The sequence below is a fragment of the Acanthaster planci genome, linkage group LG19 (assembly GCF_054643075.1).
Source record: "Acanthaster planci isolate LZ-2023a linkage group LG19, COTS_SCS, whole genome shotgun sequence".
Classification (NCBI taxonomy): Eukaryota; Metazoa; Echinodermata; class Asteroidea; order Valvatida; family Acanthasteridae; genus Acanthaster; species Acanthaster planci.
The window spans coordinates 5,652,530-5,666,169 of record NC_141795.1 but is presented as its reverse complement, the minus strand read 5'-3'; the positions used below and the strand labels follow the sequence as shown (position 1 = coordinate 5,666,169).

The window sequence follows — 13,640 nt, the reverse complement described above, 5'->3', positions numbered from 1 at the left end:
TCTGCACCCTGCACCCACCCTTTTTGCTCTCATCTTTACTGCTGTGATTGAAGACATGTCATATGACCTCGAGCCAACGTGCCTTCCATTGAATCCATTCTGGCCCAAATGCAGCTTCGTTGGGCTTGTCACGTCCTACGTATGTCTGATGACCGCATCCCTAAGGCCCTTTTATACGGCGAACTGTCTCTGGGGAAGCGAAATCGTGGACGACCCTTGCTTCACTACAAGGACGTGTCGAAACGTAACATTAGTATTGCCCGTCTCCCAGCAGACTGGGATCGTCTAGCCCAAGATCGTCAGACGTGGTGGGCCCTAGTCCAACAGGGGGCAGAACGGGTTCAACTAGCGAGGCTTGGGTCCGCAGATAGGAGGAACGGCGTGCACGCAGGCACGCCCGTGCTGTTGAGACACCTCATGCCGGCATCGTCTGATAAGACGGCCCGACTACGACTGTATACCTGTCACCACACACTAATGAAGAAATGAGACTGGACGTCCCTTGATTCATCATACCATAAATTTATTTGGACACCGCTGTTTCAAAACTAAAGAAAAATGGAAAGAGTTCTGTACACGGACGCCACTTGACACCCCGTGCTCAAATCCTACGGGACTAGTCTTAAAAAGTGTTTTCTAAGTAAACGACTTGTTGTTTCCCTCCTAAAAACTTAACTTTTTTGGACATGGTTTTGCTTTGACTAACAGGTCAATGTATGGAATAATTACTGGCATCCGTATTTGGAACTCTTCTCAGAAAAATACATACATTACGTAATGCGTTCATAAAAGTATGAATTAAATCCACAATTAATAATGACATGAACAAGTTTGGGATGAATACTGAGCCAATCGCTAACGGGCAGCACCTATTCAAAAGTGTCATAAGTTACTGAAGAGTTGATTCCTCAATACAATTACACTGTAGAAACCCCTCATGTGAAGGTTTTGTCAATTTGTATACGAGTCAGCAGCACCCCTCTCGCTGAACAGGTTTTCCGTCAGCTTTGTATCTGATGGTAAACCCGAACTACCCACAGGATACTGTGAGAAGCTTCTAACCACGCACGAACAAGTCATAGACCTGGGAGTGGATTACACCTAATTCCCTAAAAATGGGAACACCATACTGTCTCAGCCTAATCACGTGATGCTAATGTACGATAACATGTCAGACATGTTATTCAGAAAGCGAGGTGTTTAGAGCTTTAGGCCAGAAAATCTCCAATTTCTGGTCAGCACGCGCGTCGCCTTACTTGCGCATCGGCAAAATAAAAGTTTTAATACGGGCAATTCACAATAGTGCGCCTCCAAGAATTTACAATGCGTTGACCAATCACAGTGCGTGACATTTTCCAAACGCGCATTCAGTCATTGGTGATCAATGGTTGCCAATGGGTCCGCCATCTTGTCTTTACAGGTTGCACAGAGCAAATACGCGCCCATAGAACACAGTGCAAAATCGGACCGAAATAGCGCCGCCTGTTGACTCTCGTGAAGAGGTTGGCCTCCTTTTTTCACTGGAAATTCAAGATTATGGCCAAAAGATCACTTTTCGTTTCAATTTCATGGGGGTTAGCGACGAATTTTTTTTAATCGCCTTTAAACGAAGATACCCAAAATAGCAGTAAAACTAACGGTGAGTTTATGACTCTGTAAAATCCTCAAAACCCAGCATACGTAACCGTTTACCCTATCAATTTTTGTACTGGGCATTCCTCACCCCCAGAACGACAGTAAGTTTATCTTTGTATAGAGGTCGTGGTCTTCAGGGAGGGGACCAAAGTCGGAAATTTGTTAACTTTAAAAAAAAAAGTCCAAATGCCACCACCTTCCATCATATCCTACCTCTGTTCATGCTGAAAAACCTGGTTTAGTCACTTTATAGTCAGGGCATCCTCTAGCCAGAAAAAAATTCCAGCCAGTCGCTAGCCAATTCCCATAAGACTGTGTGTTAAAAAAGAACGATATCATCCTGATTTATTCATGTCAGTGTACTACATAAACCGTCTATGAAGATACTCTATTGATCTGCAACGTGAAGAACTTCTGCTTCTTAAGCCCGTATCTCACTGGGCTGCGACTGTTGCAGACAATTTGCGAACGGCATTCCCGAAAGAATTTCAAAAATGTCTCGAAACGTTCAGGTTTTTTCAATATCCTCGCTTGAGTCGCAGTCTCGCTTTCGTGTTGGGAGAATTTTGAACATGTTCAAAAATGTTAAGTGACAAATTTTCTGTCAAAATAGTCAGAGTCCTTGCTGGTGTCTCAAACCTGTCTTGAACCCTTCTCAATTTAGTTTCTGCGAGTCAGAAAGTGCGAGAAATATGAAACTTTGCGAGGGGTTGGCGACCTATGAAACTAAACTGTGACTGGTTGAAGACAAAAATGAAAATCCGACAATCCAGGTGCGAGCCAGGCGCAAAATGTCGTGCTACAGTCGCACGGCATATATGTATATGTGAACTCCAGGCGAATTCTGACCGAAATTTTGCCAGGAGCTCGTGTGACTTACGCAAATGTGACGTAAGTAACAAATCGGTACGAGTCCAAGTGAAAATTGTCACTACATTCTTGTGGGTTTTTTTTTCAGTTTTGTTTCTTCAACTAGTCGCGAGCTGTCGCAGCTCAGTGAGATACGGGTTTTAAAGCTTTTATCATTACCTGGGCTAGGCTGGCGACTCGCACTCTGTCCGTTAGGCGGTTGGGATTTGTGTGCTGGGGTTAATGACGAGACCTGCATTTCGTTTCGTGCATAAGTGGTTTAGCTCCAGGGAACAGAAATGTGGGTAACAGGGCAAGAAATACTTCGCGACTTTCAAATTGGCCTCGCATTCAAATGCACATGTAAATTTATCACCGTATCAGGTGTACCTCAGATTTAAATAGTAATGACCACTCGACAGTCTCTTAATGTTAAATGTGCAAAAGAACCTCTCCTTGAACAGCCAGGTGAGAGAAATCTCTTTTTCAAATGGTATGTACGTATTAGAAATAAGTTGCAACTTTTTCAAACTGAACTCAGTTTGCAACTCATTCAAACTGAGAACAGCTTTGAAGTAGTGAAGTAGCCAACACTTCTTTCAAAAAAGGTAAAATATAGCCCTGTGGTATCCCACATAGCATTTTGAGGGCCACAGCAATAAAATTGAAGATAAGAGCTTTCAAATGAAACCTTTCTTACCTATTCATGTTGTTGCATAAAAGTGAATACCAACGGATTGAAATCATGGTGCTAAAACTGCACCGGTTCACTTATTGAGCCTCGTTGCATTTCACATGGCCAACTGCCGCACCTTGATTGTGAATAATGTTTTGCCAGGTTATGCAATGGGGTTAATCCAAAAGGCCTGGCATATCCATTCTGGCCATAGTGGTATCATGAAAGTGAACCAACCACATTTTTGCACCCTAAATTCTTGTTGATGGTGCTCAATCATGCATGGCCCTGGACATGAAACCTTTGTTATTCTAACATTTATGATCTCCACTTAAAAGTGATACCATGACCCTTGTTGAAAGGTACATGTATATGGTATGGTCGTATTAACCCCTTAAAGTTAAAGCATCGTTTAAAAAGTCGAAGGTTTATGCATGATGTCCTGTCGTATAGTATATTTATTAACAAAAGACAGGTGATTGTGTTTGTTATAGTCCACAAATGTGATATCTAAATTGAATGCAAAGGGTTGGGTTAGAACAACCACGACTTGAAGAGTGAAAAGTATTTTTGAACCAATATTTAACCTCAGAAACAAATTGAGCTGGCCTAAAACTCTGTTTCGACATGTTCAATCAGTGACGCTTCTCAATGTTAAAGTGTGCTTTTTAAGTGATTATTTTTAAGTTAAGCTGGCATTACTGTTAAACAGACTCACCTCTGGCTCTAGCACTATTTTGTAAGTTGTGTCTTTAAAAACAAACAAAAACAACAGTTTCGTCAAGTCAGAACGAAGTTATACATGTATATAATACTGATCTTTCTCTATATCAGTATGTCAGTTAAATGATAAGCAGGTGGGTGGATTCTCAATTTTCGATTAAATATTATAAAGAGATATAAATATATGTCCACTTGTATGAGGTAAACTCTACCCAACAAATCGTTAATACCGACTAAAATCAAAGAAAATGGTCACTGATAACTAAAAAAAGCACTTCAATATTAAAATGTGCAGGTATATGTTTCCACTTGATACATGACAGAACTATTGCTATGGTAGTATAAGGGAAAGGATGTACATGTTTATGTTTCCACTTGATACATGACAGCACAATTGCTATGGTAGTATGAACAAGGGAGCGGTTGTCCATTGACCAGCAAATTCTGCACAAAAGTTTTGACTGTGAGTTTCAAGAATATTCCTTTCGCTTACTTGTGACATACAATCCGTATTATGCAACGATGGAAAAAGTGCGTGTCAGACTCTCTTTTGAGATTAATTAAGTTGGCTTGATGGGTGGCAGGACATCGATCATGGTTAGTCGGAAGTTACATTTTGATCCAATCGTTTTTGCATTTAAATACACCTTTGAAACACAGGGTGCCAGGCAAAGTTTGAACGGTCGACCGTTTTGTAAATTTTTTACTTCCGCTGACGACTGGGCTTTACAATAATGCGCTAGTTGTATTTTGATAAAAATTTATACTCTATACATGAAATAGATGACATCGAAACACCCCGAATTGTAACATGAAGAATGGGGAAAGAAAGAGTAGTATTTCCAAACCATACATTAATTCAATTAAAGCGCGTCCTTTAATTCTATACGCGTTAGACAATAATGTAGCAGCCGTTTTAAAACTCGATATGATACTGGTTATACTCACAATAGACTATCAATATTAACAAAACCCGTATCACTGCGCTGCTTATGGATACTTATTCGTTTTTTAATTGCTGCCAATATATGACCCACCTATGTAGGTCATAAAACCTCCATTAAACTGGTAACTGATCGGGCACTGCTCGCCTGAAGTCCCGGTGACCTGGTGACAATGGACGTACTCTCTCCCATCTGATTTGTGTCTTCTACGTCATCATCGTCATCATCATCCCAATGATTTTCATACATCGACCGAGCTTCGCTAACGTAATCCTCAACTATTTCTCTGTCTGGTCGGTCACCATCAGTGTTATCTGCCTCTCCATTCCATTCATGCTGCAATTCATCTTTTGTCACTTGTACTTCAATCCTTATGGGAGGCTCATCGTTCTCGTTCACTACTTTGACAATGACACCGTCTTCATTTGAAAGGCGTTTTTTTGTTTTGGAGAACTGGCAGGTATGGTAACGGAAATCGGGCGAAGGATGTCTTTTACATGACAAAGAGTCACCACAGTGGCATCTTTGGAAGACTGCAGTTAGGCGATCTCGTTTCTTGGTGCATACATCTCCTTCCACTAAGATTGGTTTACATATGCGCGTCCAGAAGTGCTGCGCGCAACAAAGACCCTGAGCGCACTGGTCGGTTGCCTCACACACCTCGTCTTCACGAACTGTCGCCAAAAGAAAGAAATAAAGTCAGCATCAATAAAGATAATAATGAAGAAGAGAGGTTTTGGGGAGACTTGTTAATTCAATGTTAGGTTAACCCATACATTTCCACACCCATAGTTGTGGGGTCATACACTCGATATTTTACCTATTTTGTGGGGAACAAAAACATTATGGGGACAAAGCAAATGTCCACCAACTAGGTCCAGATTTGCCTAACAAAAGAACTTGTCCCTTTAATGCAAGAACATATCCCCTTAACGTGGTGAATGCCTACCCACATTAAACGCATTAGGTGAGATTTGAATCCAGCACGTTCATTTACTGACAGATCCCGGCATCTCGTCATACGTACGCCTCTAAAGTCTTGCAATGGTGGAGGCACTATGCCAGCTTCAGGATGGTAACACCCAATAAAGATGCTTACGCCACCATGGTATTGACACGTCACATGACTGGCTTTTAACTTACTGTCAGCTCAGAGTGTGTGTAACAAGTACATTACACACTGTACACCGTGTACACGACCATGAACTATTTGTTAATACTTCTGGAAATTGACCTGAATGGTCGCATTACTTAGAACCTACACTCTACACTTACTGACAATGAAGAAAATCAGTTTGAAAGTTAAATGTTTTTCCCCTCATAGATGACAAAACAATATGACTCAAATTTACTCACGTTTCCGCATGTTTTCTCTGGTGTGTTGGGAAATACTTTCTTCTTCCGAATCGGTAGAAAAAGCTTTTGCAAATGAAGAATCGTATCGCATCTCCTTTGGAACACATCGGCCTTGTCGGCACACGTTGCCATGACAACACATGCCATTCCGCTGGCAGCGTCTTCTGGACCGTCTGCAGGGAAGACATGACTTGTGGCCCTCTCCTCCATGACAAAATGACTTCTGTTCGCAATCATCATCACCGTTGCATAAGACCTGCAAATTTTGAACAATGAAAGTTGGAGTCAAAACTTCAACAATTTCGGCAGTGATCTTCGAGAAAAACTTAACACTTGCAGTCACTTTAGTTTAATAACCGTCTGAAAATACCTCAACAATGTAATTCTATTCCTGGCAAATCGCAAGTTATGTATATGTTTTGTCTTCCAACTGATTTTGTAATTCATACTTAAAAGAGCTCCCTTGAATTTTATCCTCACAGTCGAGCCATACACAAACCGCCGGCCACTGACAGCTGATGTACCCCATTTTCAAAGAAGTTCCGCAAATAGCTAAGAAAACACTTGGGCGAGTGTAGTTGCCTGACCGACAGACTGTTTAGACAGAGTCAATAGGGATTTGCCTGTAGCAAACTTTCATGCATTATAAACATGAGATATGACAAACAAGCATGTCACTTTGAAGTGACGGTCATTCAAGAGGTTTGCACGGAAGTGACAGCTTGAATTTCAGACGGAATGTGATAATGGCACAGGTCCATTAACACAGTAGCGCCCTCTGTCAGATTTAAATACACACTCAATACGTTTCAACCCATATTCATAGCTGTATGGTTGAACCAAGGTGATGGGTAACAGTCGTCACTGACGATTTTTTTTTAACTTATAAGAGTGCGAGTAGTAGAGGGCATGGCAGTCGCTACAAATTATTTCAAGGAGAGAATAGTTTCCGTAGAAAAAAGAACTGTTAAAACACGTAAAGACTTTGTCTACGCATACGCAGCCTATTCAACTAGCCTTCATGAAGCTTCAATGAGCGGGCTGCATACACGTAGACCCTATAATTATTGATGCGTTTTTAAAAAATGTGCCACAAAAATTTTGGTCCAACCAGAATTCTAAAAGAAAAGATTAATTTTGCTTGATTGTAATATTCTGTATGAAGATAATCACCTGTTTGCAATATTTTCAAACGGTACTTGAACATTCCCTTTCTTCAGGGAACACCATGGCATGGCATGTAATTTCCCCATTTGCGACAAGTTAATATTAATAAGACATTGCCAATGCATTCAAATAATGATCCAATAGAAGTTTTTCTTTGAAAATGGCAAGTCAAAATTGAAGAAAAACGGTGGTCAAATTATGCAACAGGTCTCCATTTTGAGGCAGTGGGCCCATGTGCTAGTGGAAGGCATTCACACTTGAAACTAGGTCACTACATGTACCGGTACGTGTTTAGCAAGTGGTGTGATAAGGCTTGATATCATCTTATGACAACCATCTTGTTTCATTTGTTTCAAAAGGTTGAAGTTCCCACAGGCCATGTTCGATGCGATTATACTATCTTGAAGGGTCACGACACAATGGCATTTTTAAATGCAAACATCAATAATTAAATTGCGTAAGTACAATAATTCCTGCATTTATAAAGACCTGGCCTTAATTTTCTTTCCTTCGGTGATACGCTACAGCAATATCCATGCAGCCTATCAACACAACTACGTCAGCGTTTGAAGCTAGAGGCCTAGGGATCAGAACCATAAGAATAACTACAGTAATGGACAAAGAAAACGACATAAGTATTTAAGGAAACAAGTTGAAATACTAATTGAACAATTGAACCATACTTGCAACTCGGTTCACACATGTACATTTACATGTACAACGTATAATACTGAGAGATTACTCGCACGGCCCTGTGTTTCCACGTGGGAAAATGTGGAAGGAAACCACCAGTAATGTAACTTAATATGGTAGCAATTGACAGGCGGGCGATGGCGCCCAGTACACTGGCAGCAGCTGCATAAAGCATTGTTAGAGCAACACTGGTTGTCGGTGGAATGCCTGCTCAGCTTTGAAGATCGGCTTCTTCAGAAGCAACCGTCACACCTGGGGGGGAGACCGTGGCACCGAGAGGCCAAGATCCAACTGTTTATTTATTCATTTGATTTCTCACTGATCCCGGACGGCCTGACGTCTCCCAAGGCCATAGAATCTGGAAACTTAAAACGATGAATGTAAAACCATTTTCACTGTTGGAAAAATGAAGAAACGTGTATATATAAACACGTAATGAAATAAGTGAAAGATAACAACGACCTGATCGCTTGTAGCTGATATGCACTAAATCAAGGATAAATTCAAGAGTCAAAAGATCTTTATTGCCACAGGTGCGCTGTGATTGCAATTTTGTTTCAATGTGCGGCTGATTATTTTTTGCCAAAGTGGCAAACTATTTTTAAGAACAAGTACAGACATTTGGCGTCCTGGCAAAGACATATCCAGGGATATTGGGTCCAGGGGAGAGGGGGAATGAATTTTTATCCAAAAATGACTACCTTATTTTTATACCACTGCAACAGTCCTCACCCCCCAAGATCAGGTGTGTTGTCACGGTTTCATTTCCTAGAAAGTCTGCAACATGTCTCCAGAAAGGGAAATTTGCCCCCCGTATATCACTGCGTCCTAATGATCATGCAAAATGGCGACTAGTTTCAAAACTTCTCATCAAAATGAGAAATTAATGGATCCAAGATGGCTCGCTTCCCCCAGATAAGAAGACAGTCGGTTTCTTTTTAATGAAATTACAGAATGGAAAATAGATTTAGATTTATCAATGGTGGTGGTAGGAAAAACGTGTTCCCTTTGCACGTCTCACATGAAAGTGCATATCTAATGGCAGAGCTGGGCCTCCATATTTCACTTAGACCGAGACCCCGCAGTGCTAGGCAATTACAGCAATTTTGAATTAATAACAGCTAAACGAGTGCCAACTGTGACCCACCCTGTCGGGGATCATCTACGAGTGATCAACCGGCAATTGGCAGCAATTACCTGCCAAAAAACTACCGACAAACGAACAAGAGCCTAACCCTCTCTCCAGCATTCCTAGAGTTACACACCCGTCAGTTGGCCTTGCGGGCTAAGATAGCGGGAGAATGTTGACCCACCCGTGAGGGCAGTTCTGCCAGCAAATCCAACCACTGCCAAACTAAATGTAGATACTAGCTCCAACCATGGAGGGAGAATGCTCCAACTTAACTTGCCCCTATTTATTTTTGATGAAAAAAAGTTAAAATGACATCATATTGGAATTCTCAGGCCGGCATTGTCATGTGAATCTCTGACCATGAATGCTGTTTATCCCACAGCCTCATGGTGGACACTGAGCTCAAGTGCCAACCTTAAACTTAGTATAAAAGCAGGCACTGAGGATGTCATCCCTGTCGGGCGAGTGTCGATCAACCCCCCCCCTTCTGCTCTCTTCAATGTCACAACGGGCTCCTCCTACAAGTTACCGCTTCAAGTTTGCGCCCTATGACCACAATAACACAAATGAGGACACGCTATATTTCCTCTTTTTCCTGGATGAAGCGGACTACTTTAGTTGTACAACAACCAAAGCAGACAATCGTCGACTAAGTCAACTGCAGAAACAAGGAAAATGTAACAATTTATCATACGTCGAAAAATTGACAGATTCTAATATAATAAGTGATTCAAGCTCTTACAACTTTTTACTGTAAAGTACTGTACAAGTGTACACATACACGCACACATCCACATCCCACTTCGCTTATAAACACAACAGAAAGGTACGATGTGTAAAAGCTAGCCCCGTTCAGAGTGCTTAATGTTCGCATTTGATTTTGCTATAAAAACGAAATTTTACCATGTGATCAGGGTTACAGCTTTCTTATTAATTTTTAAGTGTTAATTCGATCAATGGAAGCCATACTTCAGAACTCTATACCAGCACATTTTAGTGTCCATGCTCGAGTGGATTGTGGAATGCGATGGGGAAGGTTTCAGACCTTCTAACAAGAATGCTGAATGCTCCGTACAAGAATGCAACTGCTCCGTGTAGTCCTCTCGTCACCTACAAGAGTCGGCGTGATGCTCCTGAAAGAAAATTCAACACCCTTCTGAATGCAGTAAGCTCTTTTTTTCTATTAAGTTATAACCTAATACTGATCTATCGAGAAAGTCTATCGTGGCTGACTGTGATAGCAGATAGAACTTGAAGAAACTCACCAGCTGGGAAACTGTCCGGCGCCTGTTGAACAGATTTTCTTCGAATTCTCCATGGACTGCCGTACATGTGGTGAACTTTCGAGACGCGGCAGCCTTTGAGTCTTTCCCAATAATAAACTTTCTTAAACCAAGCGTTCAATTTCTCTTGCAGACCTCTTGCAGAATGGACTGAAGTAGCCCTGAAGACAGCTAATTTTTTATTTACGTCGAGGGTGATGACAGAAATCCGAGATACATGTATCCTGTAAAACATTACACCGTATAAGCCTTCCTTTCGAAAATATACTTCCATACCGTTTGGCACAAATTTGAGACTGAGGCTTCAGGAAACCACTTGGTTTTACCTGTTACGTACCGACTCAGTCTGACAGTAGGAATAATTTATCGTACGTTAATTTTACAAAGTTGAACTGCAATGTAGCCTACCCAAATCCACACCTTATACAGAATTTCATCACCGTGGAGGAAAAAAATAGCTCTTCTTGGCTCTTGGGTGGATATAGTTCATACCGTAGACTTGTATCCGGCATGATCCAACAGATTCTATATTAATACACAACGACAGTTATAAAGCTGAAATATAAACTTTGCGAAGAAATGTCAACACAGACGAATGGCTTAAGGCCTAAACACAACCAGCAAAGTAACCAGTGTAAAGGGATCAGGTAAACGAAATGTTTACCAATTATTGTCTTCTCAACGTTCAACAGTTGTCTCTCAAGTCACAGCAACATCACTTGACGTTGCAACTGTAGTTTTTTAGGGAAGCTTGGTTCTTTTTATAAGCATGGTTGATGAATCCCCCATCACCGTAAGACTGAGAACCAGAAAAAAAGACAATTTAATAAAAGATTGAGATGTAACATCCATGACAAAAAGATGGTGGCGCAGTATAGTACATATTGGGGTTTTGGGAGCCTGCATATTGACCCTGGGGTTGGTCTAGTCCCGTGGTATTCACAATGGGGTTGCTAAATACACCTGCTCACTATTACAGAGCAACAGCCAGAGGTCTCCACCTCACAGCAAGGATTGACTCAATGGGCTGTGCGACTCATTCCTTAAATTTAGTACAGGGTTACGATGCAGATAATTATGACAAAAAATCCGGCATTCAAATTTTATGGTACAATTTAATAAAAATGTTCAAAGTAGTACAAGCACAGCGATAATATTTAAGGTTAGCTACTACATTCTTCAGCCGCGTCCCAGTTATCGAGAGTATACATGTATGTCAACCAGCTGACAACTTGAAAACATTTGCGAGTTTGTTTCTGCATTCAATTGGGGACCCTGAACAATGGAGGACAATGCGGTCCCCGATTGACAGAGGGGGTCCCCAGTTGCAGGCAAATACACACACACAAAAGTGGACAGAAAAGCGTGATATGTTGAAATCACCGTTGCATGTGTTTAAAGTCTTTAGTGAGGCCAAAATATCACTTCCAATTCATACAAGATAATTTTGTGTAAAATTTCCTCATCCATTGCTAGTAAGTCTGGCTTTTTCAAAAAACATTTGGCTTCCTATTATTAGCAAATCAAACTTGCTATTCAGGAATGTTGGTCAAGTCGTCCCCAAGTCATGTCGTCAGCTTCGTATTGTTTTCAAACCTGTCAATTTCAAAAAGGTTTTGACATGCCTTTAGATCTTTACAAACCCAACAATAAAATACCAACTCGTGCATTTCAAGCACACATCTGTCTCCCACATTACGACTTTCATGTACATGAACGTTGGGTCTTTGACATAGGCCTGTCATGGCACGACAAAAAACGTGATTTATTACAAGATACCCTTGATCCACATATTTTGGTAGAGAAATTCATGTGATAGGGAGAAATGTTATGTGTTTGACTGTGCCAAGGTCGAACGAATGCTTATAGGAGAGACTGGAAAAGTGGTAGGTATATATGCAACACATGTATTCCTTCAAGCCAGGTTTTCCATATTTGACAGAATTACAAATTTACATGTAGACTTTGAATATCTGTATCTTAAATACCGTTTCAATCCGAACAGCTTAAGAAATTTCAAGTATTGATTCCAAGAAAAAGATGTCAATCTAGCCACTTTCGTTCCCTCCACTACACGCATGACATGCATATTTTGACTTGATGCCAAACCTACTCAGCAAATACTCAAATTAGTATTTCACTTATTAATGAATAATTGTATCTAAGGTACTTATGTATACTTCAATCATTTTCAATACTAGCATAGGCCTAGCCACGTTTTATTGATCATGTTGAGATGAAGCACATCATAGACTTTAGATCTAATGATAGCTACATGAAAAATCCTGCCGAGCTCTCACAATCCAGGGTTCGAGGAAATAGTATTCGTGTTCATGAAATTAAGATTATTAAGAAATACTTCGACGTATACGTTTACAAAAAAGTTACTCACCAAAGTTCTCTGGAACGGTTTCCGTTTAGGTGATGTCATTCCCAACTCTGCTGGGTTCTGATTTTCATGATGCTTGCTAGTATCACCTTGGATACTCGGCCGATCACTTGAGTCAATGCTTGTGTCCAGCAACAGCTCCCGTCTCCGCTCGTGAACATACACACCGTTGGTGGATGTCAAAGCACACAGCAAAAGAACAAGCCCAACCTTCACCCAACATGAGTATGATACTACTGTGTTCGCCATTTTTTCAACAGAGGGTAAAATCTTTGGACGGCAATGTTATCAACCTTAACCTACTGGTTCAGTCCGAGGAGTAGAAGTCATACGTAGACTTCAAACAGCTAATAGTACATGTGCGTCAGCAAACATCATATTATGTACTGACAAATTCAACGATGGTGCCTGGCAGCATAGCTGTTCAACTTTTCCAGTTAATGATGCTATACCCGTTTTTTAGCCAAGAAGAAAAAAACAATCACTAACATTTCACACAAGAAATAAAGCTTTTTGTTCTTTCGATCAGGAACACAGACATCGCTTCCAAATGAGTAGTGATCTGAATGTGCAGGTACAGTAGCGACTACTCTCGACTGCTGCCACGCATTGCTTTGCTTACATCGCCCATTCCCTGAGGATTAATTATAGCTCAATCATTGCCCACTACCCCCTAAACATTACAAAGGTGCCGACAAAGGCTTGCCGATAATACTCGTTAATTGGTCAGAGCCGTACGTCCCACGCGTCAGACTGGAAGCACACACTAAACTACTAGCCGATAAACCGCAGG

General features: G+C 41.0%; 1 protein-coding gene across 1 annotated transcript; it reads right to left on the bottom strand.

Moving 5' to 3' along the window:
- Positions 1 to 506: 506 nt before the first annotated feature.
- LOC110973211 (uncharacterized) lies at positions 507 to 13,593 on the bottom strand. Its single transcript, XM_022223864.2, has 3 exons — positions 12,851 to 13,593; positions 6,184 to 6,439; positions 507 to 5,501 (listed from the first exon to the last, which is right to left on the bottom strand). The coding sequence occupies exons 1-3, from the start codon at positions 13,094 to 13,096 to the stop codon at positions 4,930 to 4,932; spliced, it is 1,074 nt and encodes a 357-aa protein (XP_022079556.1). The 5' UTR covers positions 13,097 to 13,593; the 3' UTR covers positions 507 to 4,929.
- Between the last annotated feature and the right edge of the window lie 47 nt (positions 13,594 to 13,640).

What these genes read in the sequence shown, in the direction of transcription:
- LOC110973211 (XM_022223864.2), bottom strand. Translation starts at nt 13,096, where the DNA reads ATGGCGAACACAGTAGTATCATACTCATGTTGGGTGAAGGTTGGGCTT. An exon ending in AACCGTTCCAGAGAACTTTG is followed by an intron (nt 6,440 to 12,850) that starts GTGAGTAACTTT and finishes CAAAATTTGCAG; the next exon opens with GTCTTATGCAACGGTGATGA. An exon ending in CAGAGAAAACATGCGGAAAC is followed by an intron (nt 5,502 to 6,183) that starts GTGAGTAAATTT and finishes TTTTGGCGACAG; the next exon opens with TTCGTGAAGACGAGGTGTGT.